Genomic DNA, 17,253 nt, shown 5'->3' on the forward strand with positions numbered 1-17,253 from the left:
CTGATTTTCAAAATTATTTTACCAATCTCTTGTACGAATCTTCAAATTACAGAAGTTTGAAAAAAACCCTTCTAGGGGTGTTCAAATTGCCTTTTGAACAGTTCAACTTGTTTCAAAATATTTATATCATTGTAAAAGTTCTAAATATTTCGGTAAACATCATAAATCTTCGTGATTCTAATGAGAATAGCATAAGTTAACTTGATACATATTGTGAACTACATAGTAAATTGAATATCCCTAGCACTACCGGCATTGTGATCGAAATTCGGCTGTAACTATATTTTCAATGGGCTATATGTCAGCGATGACTTGACCGATTTGCCATATTATTTGACTAATCTCTTGTCAGAATTTTGTTTTGTGTTCAAATTTCCTCAAGAGCTCTGCATCCGGTGTATTTTTTTCGACTTGTTTACTTCATTGTGAACGTTCTAAATATTTTCACAAGCATGAGAAATCTGCGAGATTCTTATTAGAACAGTATAACATAAAAGGATACATATTGTGAATCACATAAAAACACACTCGGTGATTGAAATTAAACTATAAATAAATTTTCAATTGGCTATATCTCGCAAAATAACTCAACTGGGTTTTTATATTCTTTTACTTATCGAATCTTCAAGTTTCAGACAATTGAACAAAAATCATTCTAGAGATGTTAAAATTTCCCCTGAACCAGATAACCGATACAATTTTTTTCCGACATGTTTACCTAATTGTAAACGTTCTGAAACTGTCACAGAAAAAAATATTGGGACATCCCTAGCGCTCCTATAACGATGACTTAATTTTCAATCTGCAATATCGCAGCAATAGTACAACTGATTTTCAAAGTTATTTTGCTAATATGTTGTTCAAGTCTTCGAACTTCAAACAAATGAAGAAAATACGTTCTAGGGGTGTTCAAACTTCCTTCAGAACAGTGCAACCGACACACATTTTTTTCAGCCATTTTCACTTCATTGTAAGCGTTATGAAAAAAATCCGCAAACATCATCAATTTGCTGGCTTCAAATGAGAAAAGTATAAAAATGCCGGAAACATGTAGTTAGCCTCACAGAAACAGGTTTTGAACATCCCCAGCCCTCCCGGCACTATGATTTTCAATTGGCTTCATCTCAGCGATGGCTCGCCCGATTTTCAAAATTCTTTTACTAATCTCTTGTCTGAAACTTCATGTTTGGAACCATTGAACAAAACTTATTCTAGTTCCATAAATATTGCGAGAATTGTTCCAATTGACACAGATTTGAATTGTTGATTTTTTTTTATTTTGATGAACATTTGGTTTACACTGAATTAGTGTGAATGAGTCATGAATATTTTCACTACATCAATGTTTCAAAAACCGTCAAGCCGTTTCGTTGAATTTCGTAATAAAAAAAGAGAAATTAAACTGGCACAAAACTGATTTTTATGATGGAAGGAAAAAACTTCGTGTAAAAAACTTTGACTACTACTAAGGAGAATCTTTGTGGCCTTCGTGGCCGTGTGGTTAGAGGCGTCAGTCGTCTAGGCGTTTCGTAAGCCTCGCAGTTTGGGTTCGATTCCTGCTCCAGTCGGTGAAAACTTTTCGTGAAACGGAAAATTCATCACTGGACGACTACTGGGTTTTTCGTGTGTTGTCCGTTGTCTCATATTTGTGATCGTTCAGTCTGTACAACCTCTGGTTGAAGACGGTGTAGTCTTTTCAAAGAGAATCTTCGTGCATGTCACGTGATATATTAAGGCAAAACTGGTAATTAGTAAAGACAACTCTTAGCTACGAAATGTGGAACTTAAGAATTTAACGTACTGGGAGTGCTAGTATGCGAAATATTCAGAATGATTACAATGAGGCAAATATGTTGAAAAATATTTTTTTAGGTTGCACTGTTGCTGTTGTTGTTACACAGCAACCATAGAATGATTTTTGTTAAACTGTCTGAAAATTGAAGGTTTGCGCAACATATTTTTAAAACAAGCCCTGAAAACCGGCTGAGATATGCATGCAGTAATCTTATACAATTTTCATTTGAACCACGTAGATTTATGTATGATGTTTGGGGTAAAATTTTGAACTTTTGCAATGAATGAGCAAATTGAAAAAATGTAATGGTAGTAATGGTTTGAAGGAAATTTGAACGCCCTCATAATGATTTTTTTCAATTGTTTGAATCTTGAATAACTGCAGAACATGTTTCTAGAAGAATTTTGAAAATCGGTTAAGCCATCGCAGAGATACAGCTGATTAAAAATTTTGTTTAAACTAATTCGATCACCGTGCCTGGAGCGCTAGGGATGTTCAAAATATTTATTCTTATGCCATTCTAATATAAACCACACACATAGATTATGCCTACGGAAATTTATAGAACGTTTAAATTGGTAAACATATCGAAAAAAAAATATATCGGTTGCACAGAGGAAATTTGAACACCCCTATAATGTTGAATTGTTTGAACCTTGAAGATTATGATAAGAGAGTTCTAAAAGCATTTTGAAAATCGGTTGAGCCATCGCTGAGATATGTGAGATTCAAATTTTGGTTGCAGCTAAAATTTGATCTCAATTTCGGGAGCTCAAGAGATGTTCAATATATTTTTCTGTGAGATTCACTATAAGCATTCGGTTATCTAATACTATTCTCATTTGAATCACATAGATGTTTGATATTTACGGAAATATTTGGAAGGTTCACAATGAAGAAAAACTGGTCGCAAAAAATCGTATCTGCTGCAATGGTATGGAGAAAATTTGACCAGCCCTAGATTATTTTTCATTCATTTATCTGAAACTAGAAGATTAGGACAACATATTAGTAAAAAATAATTGAAAATCGGTTAAGCAATCGCAGAAATATAGCTGATTCAAAATGAAGCTTCAACTAATTTTCGACCATCGTGCCTGGAGCGCTAGGGATGTTCAAAATATTTTATTGAATACGATTCCCATTTGAACTATACAAATTAATCATGTCTACGGAAGCGCTTGTATCGTTTACAATTAGGTAAACATGTCGAACAAATTATATTGATTGCACTGTTCTAGAGAAATTTGAACATCCCTAGAATGATTATTGTTCATTTGTTTGAAACTTGAATATTCGAACAAGAGATTGGTAAAATAATTTTGAAAATCGGTTGAGCCATCGCTGAGATATAACCAATTGAAAATTCAATTGCAACTAATCACTGTGCCGGGAGCGCTAGGGATGTTCAAAATATTTTTCTGTTAGATTAACGATATGTATCGTTATCTTATACTATTTTCATTTGAACACCTCAGATTTATGATGTTTACTAAAATATTTGGAACGTTTACAACCAGATAAACATGTCGAAAAAAAAGTGTATCGGTTGCACTGATCTAGAGAAAATTGGAACATCCCTATAATAATTTCTGTTCAATTATCGGAAACTTTAGGATTCGGACAAGAGATTGGTAAAAGAATTTTGAAAATTGGTTGAGCCATTGCTGAGATATAGTCAATTGAAAATTTAATTGCAACTAGCCACTGTGCCGGGAGCGCTAGGGATGTTCAAAATATGTTTCTGTTAGATTAACGATATGGATCCAGTTACTTCTACTATTTTCATTTGAACACCGCAAATCGGTCAAGTCATCGCTGACATTTACCCCTTTGGAAATATAGTTACAGCCGAATTTCGATCACAATGCCAGTAATGCTAGGGATGTTCAATTTACTATGTAGTTCCCAATATGTATCAAGTGATCTTATGCTATTCTCATTAGAATCACAAAGATTTATGATGTTTACCGAAATATTTAGAACTTTTACAATGATATAAATATTTTGAAAAAAGTTGAACTGTTCAAGAGGCAATTTGAACACCCCTAGAAGGGTTTTTTTATTCAAACTTTTGTAATTTGAAGATTCGTACAAGAGATTGGTAAAATAATTTTGAAAATCGGTTGAGCCATCGCTGAGATATATGCGATTGAAAATTTAGTTACAGTCAAGCTTCGGTCACAATTCAAGGAGCACTAGGGATGTTCAACATCTTCTTAATTGAGGTTTACTGCATGTATCCAGATAGATCTTATACTATTCTCGTTTGAATAATGTAGGATTATGAAGTTCAAGGAAATATTTTGAACGTCCTCAATGAAGACAAAATGGCTGAAAAATATCGTATCTTCTGCACTGATATGGAGAAAATTGGACCACCCCTAGAATATTTTTTATTCAATTATCTGAAACTAGAAGATTAGGACAACATGTAAGGAAAATAATTTTGAAAACCGGTTAAGCCATCGCTGAGATATAACTGATTTAAAATTTAGTTTCAACAAATTTTCTAATATCGTGCCGGGAGCGCTAGGGATGTTCAAAATATTTTATCTTATACTATACCACACACATCCATTATACGTACAGTAATTTTCAGACCGCTTCCAATTAGGTAAAATATTTAAAAAAAAAAATATAGCGGTTGCACGGTTCTAGAGGAAATTTGAACACCCCTAGAATAATTTCTGTTCAATTATCTGAAACTTTAGGATTCGGAGAAGAGATTGGCAAAAGAATTTTGAAAATCGGTTGAGCCATTGCTGAGATATAGTCAATTGAAAATTTAATTGCAACTAGCCACTGTGCCGGGAGCGCTAGGGATGTTCAAAATATGTTTCTGTTAGATTAACGATATGCATCCAGTTATCTTCTACTATTTTCATTTGAACACCTCAGATTTATGATGTTTTCTGAAATATTTGGAACGTTTACAGCCAGATAATCATGACGAAACAAAATTTGTATCGGTTGCACTGTTCTAGAGGGAATTTGAACACCCCTAGAACAATTTCTGTTCAAGCATCTGAAATTTTAAGATTCGGACATGAGATTGATAAAAAAATTTTTTGATTCGGTGCTCCTAGTGTTAAATGGCTTCAAGGGTGTAGGTTTGTTGCTTGAACAGTATCTCTCCTTGTGTCGTGGCTGCTTGCATCTGGAACAGGTGTACGAAGCGAATGGACACTCGCGGACGTAGTGCTGGTCACCACATTTCCAGCAAGGCGTTTTGGGCACTTTCAAATTCTTCACATGATTATTCGGTTTGCAGGAGACAATGTTGACGTTGCGAGCTTCTGTGTTTTCCACCATCAGTGTGTCATGCATGACACTCGCGGACGTAGTGCTGGTCACCACATTTCCAGCAAGGCGTTTTGGGCACTTTCAAATTCTTCACATGATTATTCGGTTTGCAGGAGACAATGTTGACGTTGCGAGCTTCTGTGTTTTCCACCATCAGTGTGTCATGCTAGAGGTTGGCCACACGATGGCGTTCTTCCACTAGGTGCTTTAGGGTCACCTTGCTGGCCTCTTCTCCTAGTTCGTTGACTGCGGTTTCGTCGGCTTCCAGCTTCGAGATCAATCTTGCTCGGATGTTCGTATTCCCGTGGCGATTGAAGTCCACAGACGAAACGGAACGCCTCGAATTGATCCAGAGCAAGCTTGGAGAGTTGAAACGCTTCACAGTATTTCTTCGTCATGGCAGCATACGAGGTGAAGTCATCCGCGCAGGGCTGAAATAACGACCACAAAAAGGCGACGACAAGAACGAAAACTAGATCGTGATCCATGCTCGTTCCACATCGGATGACTCATTCAAGCCAGCGAATCGCCGCGAAGGGCTTGCGTCGTGACGAATACAAAATCTTCATTCGTTTTGTTACGCTCTTCGTCCAAGTGCATCTTGCCGACGGAGTCAATGTTGCCACACAAAAAAAAAAGATTTTAATAAAAAAAATAATTGCACCTGGAATCAAACAACGAACCTCTAGATTGCCAATACAGCACTTTTACCAACTGAGCTAGTGAGGTTTCACCGTAAGTGCCGAAACGTCAATAAAAGCTATTCCCAGTTGGCGTTCGCTTGGCCCGTCGTCGCTCGTTTCCAGGGAACAAAGAGGACGACGAAAAAGTTGGTGGGTGACTATTTATGATTGAGCTTCGTCGTGACGCCCGCAGTCGGCGACAAAAAGGCTAATTGTCACCGTTGTTCTTTCGGACGAAGATTGTTTTATTGTTATCTTCACGCAGTGATGACGAGAAGGACGCTTATCAACCCTGCATCCGCGTCACTTTTTGCGTACTGCAGGCATTGGTAACGGGAATGAAAGATCGAACTCTATCGATCGAAAAGTTTCTTCAGCTTCGTGACGGTCTCATCCAGCGTGTAGTCCCGGACATTGCCGCCAGCATTTTCTTTTTTCTCACTCACTCTCCTGAACATGCACGCGAAAGAGATAGATAGAAGAGGTGCCCTTCAATCTGCTGCTGCCGCGCGATGAGATTGGTGAGCTGCAGGATAGCGTTCTTCAGAACCGCGTCGGGCATTTTCTTGATGTTTCCGGTTTTTTTTTTCATTAGGGTCTTCGAGTAGCTTCAAACTTTTTCTTTTCATTGCCAACTGTTATATTGCCGTAACCACGGCCGTAACCAAGGGAATAAAATAGGTCGCTAGGAGCTAGAGTTTATTGCTTCTGACTTGGTTGGTGGTTGGCAATGACATTTTATTTTATTCTAGATTCCAGGCCTACTACTATTATTAGTATCAGGCGAGGCCTGCTACAGGTTCCAACATTTGTTTTGTTACATTGGTACCAGACGTGGGGCCTAGCGCATTTGTATAGAGTTCCAAAGTATATTTTTTTGTTAAACGCTTTGACATTCATGTACACAACACAAATACGTGCTCCGGTGGAAATCGAACCCAAGACACCCAATTCGCTAGACGGACGTTAAGCTAAGGAACCACTTGATTATCTCCGACACCTGTAGGGGTAGAACTAAACTCGATTCCGCTATCGCACATGACTTTTGCTTCTTTTCAAGAGCAGGGCCCCATACCCCCACATTTGAGGGGACCCACAAAAACCTTTTTTGGTTGCAATGACTTTCATATTTCTCAAGTACTGTTCGAAAATAAAGAAAAACATTCTTGCTCATCTCTCCGAGAGGCCTACACATCCGCTCTGGCCCCGGGCCCCCACAATCCTTAATCCGGGCCTGACTATTACGGTAGCGAAACTGTGAACCGATTAATATATTATCTTGGTAGAAACAAGGATCGTTCGGATTGTTCAGTTTATGTAAATGCGATTTAATCTTATGTTAAACATCAAAAAGTTTTAATAAAGAAAAATCAAAAACCGTGTCAGTAATAAAACTTAAAATATGGCCTACTTAATTCTGCAACAACTGTACTGCCTCCACTCGCATAACAGTCCCATGTGACTTTTCATCACTTTTGAGTTTACATTATGAATAGTCATCATTGTCGATGTATTTCCAAATAGGTGCTACATATAATAAAAAATGCGAATTTTTATGTCAATTTGTGAAAAAGTACCAGATCATGAGAGTTGCATATTGAAAGTATCCGCATAGCAGGATTTTGTACAGTAGACGTTCGCTCGGTGCGAACGATTTAGGGTTAATTTATAACGTCCATCGTTTTTCGGGATTTCTAGACACCCCCTCCCCCAAATCTCGGACGTAATTTTTGAACGTTCCCTTAACTGCAATGCTTTTTAAGTGCGCCAATTTCTTCACCCTGGCTTAAGCGTTAAACCAGGTTTAATTATATACTCTAACTTTAATTTTTTACTTAATCGATTATCTGGCTTCGACTCGGTATGTACGATAGGCAGTGGAAGATTTCAAGGTTCATGTATTGAGATTGTGCCAGGGTTTTTTGTTAATATTGCTTCCAGCTGTAAAATTTTGACAAATGTTACAGATATAAAGTTATAGACAAGACGAGGCTCATTTACATTCACTGCCTATAATCGCATACCAATCCCATATGTGCTGGATTTCCAATTAATAGGTGATAGTTTTGTGATCACAAGCAGGTAAATCCAATTATACACAACCAAAGTCTGATACATTGATACAAGCACGCTGTCCACGTGCTTGTGTAATTGATCGCTTTCTTTGTGTCGCGCTTTACAAAACTTAAACTACTAAACAAAATAAAAAAGGCACGTTTTCACAGAAAACATTTAAACAGTTTACCTTGTTATCGTCACGTTACTACTAAGTATATATATTTTTCTGTTCTGTGCTAAGTCCAGCGAATTTTTCCCCCAAAATTTTCATAGTTTCCGCATGGCTATTCTCGTTTTGTCGGACTTGTTTGTACTTTTCTTTGACGAACGCTGCAAAGCCTTTGCCTTTCTTTGCCGGAGTGGCAACTGTGGCGCCGTCTTTGTTTTTCCTATTAACAAATAGTTCAATCTTACCGTGACAGTAGGCGCATCGGATATTTTCGGTCTTCTTCGAACGGGTGTGAGCATTATACCTGGAAGAGGGCAAATTTCAGTTAAATAACTATTTTGGCAGATCGAAGCGAAATCATTACTTGGCCTTGCACAGAACACATTGGTAGGTATACTTGTACTCGATCTCATAGTGGTGGCACACGGTAATGGGCGGCAATTCGGGGAAAACTCGTCGAGCACGGTAGGTCCAATTCTTCCAGTGTTTGCCATGCCCATTCTCTCCGTTGTGGATCCATGCGGCCGCATGACACATTTCGTGTATTAGAGTAGACCGCATTCGTTCGGCACACGTTATAACTTTGTCACTTAACTCTATTCTGCAGGATCTTTCTCCGTTCCTGATGTAGAAAAGTAAGTTGTAGGAAACGTTTTATTAAATTAATGAAATAAAATATTAAATTCTACTTACTTTTTAATATTGAAACATCGTCCGGCGGTGCAGGTCAATTTCTTGTTCCAGCTTAGCGGTATATCCATTTTGTTTTCAAACACATTCTGGTTGTACATCTCGTACAACTGGACCATCAATTTGTCCTTAGTGCTGCTGAAGTTAGTTCTGTACTTTCTGGTTTCCGCGGTGCACAAATCCAGAGGAGTCTTCTCTAGAAAACAACAAAAGTTTAGGCATATGCTTAATCATCTATCCCCTAAATCGTTATTCCCTGCGGAATACTTTACCATCTAGAGCTTGCAGGAATGATACAGTTTTGCCGTCTCGAGTTGCTAGGATGGGTCTCTTGTGGTCTGTAATGACGGAAAGTGAGTTATTAAGAATAGCAAATTGAATTCGATTCAAAATTCGAACGATTCGAAAAACATCTAAACATCTAAATTTTGCTTCGAATTATAAGTCACTATAAACGCCCTGTCCCTTCGCGTGAAAAGTGCTAGTAGCATCAACAAGACGGTTAGTTTGCGACATGGTGGCTCTAGAGAGGAACCTGGAACATAGAATCAATTCCTGCCATTTTGCGTAGACAATTCTGACCCCATTGAGTTCTATTAGCCTCTGCCCAACAACTCCTATTCCTACCTCAGCGAATAACCTTAAGGAAAATTGGGTAAGAAACTCCGGTGGAAACTTTGGTCGTAGGCTGACAGGGGAGGGGAAGTTTGCATCCGCAAACCTAAGCGTTCGTTATCCAAGAGGAGCGACTCACAGCAGCGTCTGTCTTCTGGGCGGCTGATCGACTCGACGTCTAATGCCGTTTTTCTTTTTGAACCTGTGTTGGAACTGGATTGGCGGAAAATGTGTAAATAAACAAACGTCAAACAAACTTTAGTACAAGCGAAACCGAGGTCGGGTTGGGGTTGAAATTGTGATCTCATCCAGTTCCAACCCAGGTTGGAACTGGATCAAAAAGAAAAACGGCATAAGTATCGATCAACGATCGATCAATTCTGACTATACATGTCAATGGTTGCTCCTCCGTGATTGATCTGAACTGGTACCAGTTGCACTGTGATCCAACTGAATAAGGGGCTGGGACATTCCACTTATTCTCAAAGTGCAATTTTAGCAGCTCATGCATATTTGATCAATAACGGCGCCGGCCAAGTCCTTATAGTCAGCTGGGAAGGGAAAGGAATGTTAGAGTGTACTGGTTGTTGCTACTAGAGACCGAGAGCACTCTGCGTCCCACAACCCGCACGGACTGGGGTATTTGTTAGACGGAAAGGATGGGAGATCTGGGAGTCACCGTTGGGTCGGTGATGCGATCCATGGATAGGGTTATTTATAGTGTTCGTGATAGATTGTGTGGTGAATAAGGTGAATAAGGTCAAGCGGCACAGCACGCTTTGGTTGCATAACTTATAGGCTATATATACACTGTGCTGTGAGTGGAAGTTGGAAGGGAGAAAAACGACTTTTTTCAATTCGTTTCTGGTTCTAGCGATGGCTATGAACATATGAATATACATGAGTTGTATATGTAGAGAAGAGAGAGTGAGAGAAAGTGGATAGAAAGATATTAAGTAGGATGAAAAGGACGGGCCAGGGATTGAACCCATGACCTTCTGCATACGAATCAGAAGCGGTAGCCACTAGACCACCAAGCCCGCTGATCGACTCGACGTCTAAGTATCAGAGAAAAACTCTAACCTCAACTGTGCAATACGGTCGCCCGGAAAGTAGGGGTTTGGTGTTCAACCTTGCGAGCCAGCCGTTAAAAAGCATTGCAACGAAAAATCAGCAACAGTAACGATCTCAGCGAACAAAAAGGACTTGCGATTCAAATTCATTGGGAGCACTCATATCCAGTGCTGAAAAATTCAGTTCATTTTAGAAGCTGAGAATATGGTATATGAAAAACTTGTGCGACTAGTCCAGTTCTGCAAGAAAGTCACGGAAAAGCTGCTATTTTTTAAATATTTAAGGTAAATGTCACGGACTAACTTTGAAAAATGCCAAATGATATTCACCGTGAATATCATTGGCATTTTTCGAAGGTAGTCCGTGACATTTGGACGTAAAAACTTGAAGTATTTTTAGTCAAAGTACGTTTAGTTGGCAAATTGAGAGATAAATTTGTGAAAAAATTACCACTTGTTTTGGTGGGATTCGAACCCACGACTCCGTTATCGCTAGTCCGGCGCTTTAACCAACTAAGCTACAGAACAAGTTACAACTCTGCAGAATAGAAAGTCAAACTGGATTCGAAGCACCACCCTAAACCGGGTCCGTCTTTCACAACTTTATCTCTCTTTCGGCTATTAGATGCCAATCTCCCGCACTCTCGCGTGACATTTACCTTAAATATTCGAAAAGTATAGTTTTTTCCGTGACTTTCTTGCAGAACTGGTTTAGCCGCACAAGTTTTTCATGTACCATATTCTCAGGTTCAGCTTCTAAAATGAACTGTAGGTGATTGAATTTAGATATGACGAAATTAATTTTTCAGCACTGCTCATATCTACTGAAACACCGCGAGATTGCCATCGTGCCGCTGCAGGATAGGATCCATGGTGCGAACGTTAGGAGCATCTACCTTAGCTGTGGCAATACACGCGAGATGGGAACAGCTTTCATCGTGATGATATGCAGAGGCGCGTAATCAATTGGTGGCCGATCGACAAAAGAATGTGCAGGTTGAGAATCAAGGGCCGGTTGTTAAACTTCAACATAATAAACGTGCACGTTGGTATACTATTTGTAATAACTTGCAAATAATACCTGTACTATAATACTTGTAATAAACCATAGCAGAATTTTAAATTACCCAGGCGATTTCCAATGTCAATAATTTACAGGGTTTACTCGATTTTTAGTTTAAGATCAGCATAAATGTAAAATATAGGTTAAGACATGAACTTTGAAGCATGTTGAAATACGGTAAGCAGTGCCGGATTTAGTGGGGGGCAGGGGGCCAGGGCCCCGGGTCCTCACATTTTAGAGGACCCCAGAAAATTTCAATTCGCGAAAACAATGTGAAGCAAGGAAAAAAAGTAGTGCAAGAAATTTGTCCTCATTTGGTTTTTATTATAAGAAGTTACTGGCAAGATGCATGTATGTAAAGAGACCAACCAGCTCAGGGCTGAAAGTCTCAAAAACAAAGAAAAAAATGTATGTACACTCCCGTTCAAAAGTTTGGGGTCACCCCTTCAAAAACATGTCATTTTTTTAGGCCCATATCTCCGCCAATTTGCGTCCGATTTCAAAACCCTAGGTTTCATTCAAAAGATAATAAGTCAAAGAAACTTTGAACATGATTTAAAAGAAACTTTTTCAAAAAAGATTGTATGTAAACTTAAGGACAAGGTATTTGGAGTACATTGCTCAAAATTTCAAGAGCACCGTTTTTTTAGAACCGTTGAACGGATTTGGAATAAAATGCATCACGCTGTTGACAACCACTGAACATTATCGTGGTGCATTTTCATCCAAATCCGTTCAACGGTTCTAAAAAACGGTGCTCTAGAAACTTTGAGCTATGTACTCCAAATACCTTGTCCCTAACCCAAAGTTGCCAAATTTTCTAAAAAATGAATATAAACTTACGGCAGTGTCGTTGGAAGTTGGGTCGACCAAATTTTAAGATGAGAGCGGTAATATGACCCATTTTCTATTAGCTTTCAACTGCTTTTTACAGAACTTAGCTAAAAAATCTAGAAAAAAGTTATTAAGTAAATTAATCCTTGATGTCATCGACCAAAAGTTTGGGGTCACCCCTCAATATGATGTATCGGCCAGAAGTTTGGGGTCACTTTCGTAAAACATGGAAAAGTGATTTTAATTATTTTTGGCTCATTTCAAAGATAATTAACTAAATTTACGTTTGATTTCTTCAACTTAACGTATTTAACGATTTTTGTATATAAAAATGTTATGTAAAAATAGCACATTTTACCACGCTTCAAAAAATGAGGCAACTTTACGTTAAGTTTTAGTATGTAAATTTCAACAAATATGTGTGGTTCAATGTCTATGCAGTAAGTATCATTCATTTTGTTTCAAATAAGCCAAGAAGAACTAAAATTGAATGAAAGATGACAAAGATATCAACAAATTACTTTTCCATGTTTTACGATAGTGACCCCAAACTTTTGGCCGATACAGCATTTTGAGGGGTGACCCCAAACTTTTGGTCAATGACACCAAGAATTACTTTACTTAATAACTTTTCTTCTAGATTTTTTAGCTAAGTTTTGTAAAAAGCAGATGAAAGCTAATAGAAAATGGGTCATATTACCGCTCTCATCTTAAAATTTGGTCGACCCAACTTCCAGCGACACTGCCGTAAGTTTATATTCATTTTTTAGACAATTTGGCAACTTTAGGTTAAGTTTACATACAATTTTTTTTGAAAAAGTTTCTTTTAAATCATGTTCAAAGTTTCTTTGACTTATTATCTTTTGAATGAAACCTAGGGTTTTGAAATCGGACGCAAATTGGCGGAGATATGGGCCTAAAAATATGACATGTTTTTGAGGGGGTGACCCCAAACTTTTGAACGGGAGTGTATGTAGTATTGTGGTATGTTGTGATTATCTCAAGACTGCAATTATCAACATTTTTTGTGCAATTGCTTAAGAAAACTTACCGGAAATCCTGAAGAAAAACTTCAACTGCGTACTAGAGGAACTTCAAAACCCTATAAACACTGACAAACAGACTTAACTCTTAGAGATAATTCATCACAACTGTTTGCCCGGTGTCTTTTTCATTGGCACATTGCCACCTGTTGGTATAACCGCGCGAGACTGCCGGCCATGATGAATTTTGATTTGCCGTTAGTCTAACCAGTCTAACACGCACACTACTACACAAATCGCCTGTAATTTTGGTTTGCATCATTCAGCAACGTATACAATGGCAAACGTCGAAGCGATCGAACACAAGCGCCTCTGGTGGAAAGTTCCCCACACAATGCATACGTTTGCGTGTGCGTGACAGTAGTTTGACACATTTTTCATGGGAAAACTGTAAAAAAAACGCAAACCTCGACGGAACGGACGCTGTGTTGCAGGCTGAAGGATCGCGGCAATCAAACAAAATTTGAATTGATCGTTAAATAAATGCATGTGCCAAGTCGTTTCGCAGAGTGTTATGTCTGTTTGTCTGTGCTTTATCATAGTCAAAAGGTACGTATTGAATTTATTAGTTTTTTTTCCTGTCTAGTGTTTGTAAATATTTTGAAGAATTTTCTATAGAGCTAGCTCTATAGGCTGAAGGATCGCGGCAATCAAACAAAATTTGAATTGATCGTTAAATAAATGCATGTGCCAAGTCGTTTCGCAGAGTGTTATGTCTGTTTGTCTGTGCTTTATCATAGTCAAAAGGTACGTATTGAATTTATTAGTTTTTTTTCCTGTCTAGTGTTTGTAAATATTTTGAAGAATTTTCTATAGAGCTAGCTCTTGGAAGTATTAAAGACACTTTTTTCGACATTTAAAAGTTTATTTTTGAACTCTTGAGCATGATTTTACTTAGGCAGCTTATAACTTACACAAATCAGAGAACAACGAAACCGTTGAAACATTTTGTTAAAGGTAATCTAACATGAAGAGTTGAAGAGCTTCAGTTTTGAAGAATGTTTTGAGTTGAGAAATTTGCTTACTGAAATAAGGATGAATCCACGATGAACTCCTGATCAAATCCATAGATTCCTTGTGAAATTTCAGAAAAAAATTGTTAAGAATTTGGCTCAAAATTTGTTCGGGTTTTCCGCTGAAGATTTTCAAGAAATATAAATAGAAAATTCTATCGGAAATTAGGTCAGAAATTCCTTCTAGAACTTATCATGAGTTCCCTCCAAAATTTCTTCAGCATTTTCTACTAGAATTTCCTTTTTGATTTCAAAGTCTTGTGAACCTCCCCTAGCAATCGTGTTAGAATAATTTTTTGTTAAAGGTTTGTTCTTTAATGTGATCTACCAGTAACTTCTCCAAAAATTGCAGCAGCGATGCACTAGAAATTCTTTTGGGATTTCGCAAAAACGATATCACCGATTTTACTACAAATTTCACTAGAAATTTCTTGAAAATTACAGCTATCAATTCTTCTTGCAGTTGCTCTTAACTCAGGCATGAATTTTTACTGAATCTGGGATCTCAAGCCGTGAATACACTCGCCAAAAGAATGTTTTTCTTCATATAAATTTATATTGTCATTGTTTTTACGCTAGAATGTCATACAGTGGGGACCCGAATTTCACGAAACATTTCAATAACCAGAAAATCATGGCTTCAGTGATCCTCAGACCCATTTGTTCAACTGCTAGTATTGTAACACCTGGATTGATTTATGAAACATTCAACACGTTATTCTTAATTATTTCCGGAGTAGAACAACTTCTATAGGAAACATTGCAAGAGATTCTTCGGCAACATAGAGAACCGGACTTCACGTTCGGCCCGCGGGCCGCCCTTTGGTGACCACGGGCTTAAGCAGTCGTTTAAACTGTTTAGTGAGTACCCCTATTATATTTGTAAGAATCAATATTGTTTTTAACTTTTTTCCGTGTTATATCGGCAAACATATATCCTCAATAAAGGGCCCCCAAAACGCTGTGGCCTCGGACCCCACATTTGTAAATCCGGCCCTGGTCGGTAAGTGTCGTAAAACACCACCCTGTCCATGTTAAGAATTAAGTTCTTAATCATCAGTAGGTAGTGCGTTAATCCTTTACTAAACCGTTGTAGTTGTAATTTATTTAGCCTAACGTAATCCTGTAAAAACCTTTCGAGTCGTTTAATCAGTAGGTATGCATATTTACCTTTCCGGCACTCAGCTGCCTTTTTCGGTTGCGATTGACACAAAGCCAGATTTTTCGGTGTCCGCCACTTGTCACCGTAAATTTCCGTGAGAATCTGCACCATATCGTCATCGATGACCGGCGATTCTGCCCTTTGCGGCCCCTGCTGATTCGCCTTCTGTTCTCGGTAATCTGTCTGCCGTTTCTCCGACTCGTCGGATGAACTTTCGTCGCCCGTTTCCTCCGACACGTGCACCTTGATTTTGATTTTGGCCGAAACCTTGACATTTCTAACGGGCGGTGAAGGCTGCTCCTCCGGTTCACTGGATTTATCCACCGGGGTGATTCTGTCGGAGGCATCCGTCTCGGCTACGGACACTTCCCTATCACCTTCGTCATCTCCGGAGGAACGGCCAAACCTGTCGTCCGACAGTTGAGTTTCGGTCAGCTTAAAATCAGCATCCGAAACGGAGCTGGGAATGTTGTCGAAAAACTCGTTCAAGCGAGCCTGAGCAGCGGAACTCAATCTATGAGAGCTGTTGTTCACCGTCGAGCAGTTGAGATCAGCAGAGAAGGAATCGGCGCTGTCGGACAGCACAATCAGTGAGCCAGGTGTATTATCGACTGTTTCCGTCAGTTCAGACCGTTTGGAAGAGACCGTGTCGTTCAAGCTGTTCGATAGCGTGGTCAGATCTACGACGGCGACGGAATGTTGTTCTTCCTTTACAGGCGATGGGGACCCCGTCCGGAAGGTATCTTGTGAAAGTGTTTCGTCGGAGTCGCTCACGCATAATGCTTGGGAAAATGGTTCGGTCAAATGCATTTGACGGTAATCCACTGTGGAGCTTAAGGATTCTGAAAAAACTGAACATCGAAAGTGTTTTTATAATGGCATTGTTTTCACAATTCAAGAAAATAAAATTCTGCTGATGGCAATGGTTCTGTAAACAACAGGTTGGGAGTCACTGTCATACCAACAACGTTCCGTCAACCGTCGTTTGGAGCATGAGATTTTCTTTATTCATTGATAAATCTTACCTGGAATAGACATTGTCGCAAATTGGTGTATTTAGACGATCCTTTTGGTTTAAATACAATAAAATAATCACTTTTGTTCGTGCAATTAATCACAAAATCAACCATCAACGTTTTATTTTAAACTCACAGTGACGGAAAATAAGTTACCTCCGTCAGACAGAAGCCACAAAACGCGACGCCGGCGCTGGTATTTTGACAACAAACTACTGCCAAGATTACTAGCTAACGAAGGTAGGACAAAATACACTCAAGCACGCTTTAGGGTAAATTTTCTTACCATCAATCCACCGCAATAATAAATTCTGATGCTTCTGGATATTAAATATTTACTGCAAATTTTACAAGGAATCCGAATATGCAAAAAATATTCAAGTGTGTGCAAACGCTTGTTTCACGATGAAAACAAAAACAATCCAACGAATCGAATTACACGTTCAAATCGGCCTGCTCAAAAGTTTCGTCATTTACCTAGAATTTTTGTTGATCTTTACTTTTTTATTCCCAGAATCGTAAAGGCGTGCATTCTAGAAAAGTATTCACGATGAAAACAAACTTTCGATCGAGCCTTCGATAGTGTTGGTAGGTGAGCTGTCAGCAATCTCTATAAGAACAAAGAAACATTTTGAAACAATGAGCCATTTTACGAAGTGACAACATTGTTGATAATGATATTGATTTTCACGGGTTAGGACGCCACCTCCTGTCAAATTTTCATTCATAAAAT

At 38.6% G+C, this 17,253-nt stretch overlaps 1 protein-coding gene across 1 annotated transcript; it reads right to left on the reverse strand.

Annotated features, from left to right (window-relative positions):
* Positions 1–7,122: 7,122 nt before the first annotated feature.
* LOC109415581 (germ cell nuclear acidic protein) lies at positions 7,123–16,723 on the reverse strand. Its single transcript, XM_019689470.3, has 6 exons — positions 16,530–16,723; positions 15,513–16,355; positions 8,974–9,039; positions 8,705–8,897; positions 8,376–8,633; positions 7,123–8,315 (listed from the first exon to the last, which is right to left on the reverse strand). Exons 1-6 carry the CDS (start codon positions 16,540–16,542, stop codon positions 8,051–8,053), a joined length of 1,638 nt encoding a protein of 545 aa, XP_019545015.3. The 5' UTR covers positions 16,543–16,723; the 3' UTR covers positions 7,123–8,050.
* Positions 16,724–17,253: the final 530 nt, after the last annotated feature.

Source organism: Aedes albopictus, chromosome 1 (assembly GCF_035046485.1).
Source record: "Aedes albopictus strain Foshan chromosome 1, AalbF5, whole genome shotgun sequence".
NCBI lineage: Eukaryota > Metazoa > Arthropoda > Insecta > Diptera > Culicidae > Aedes > Aedes albopictus.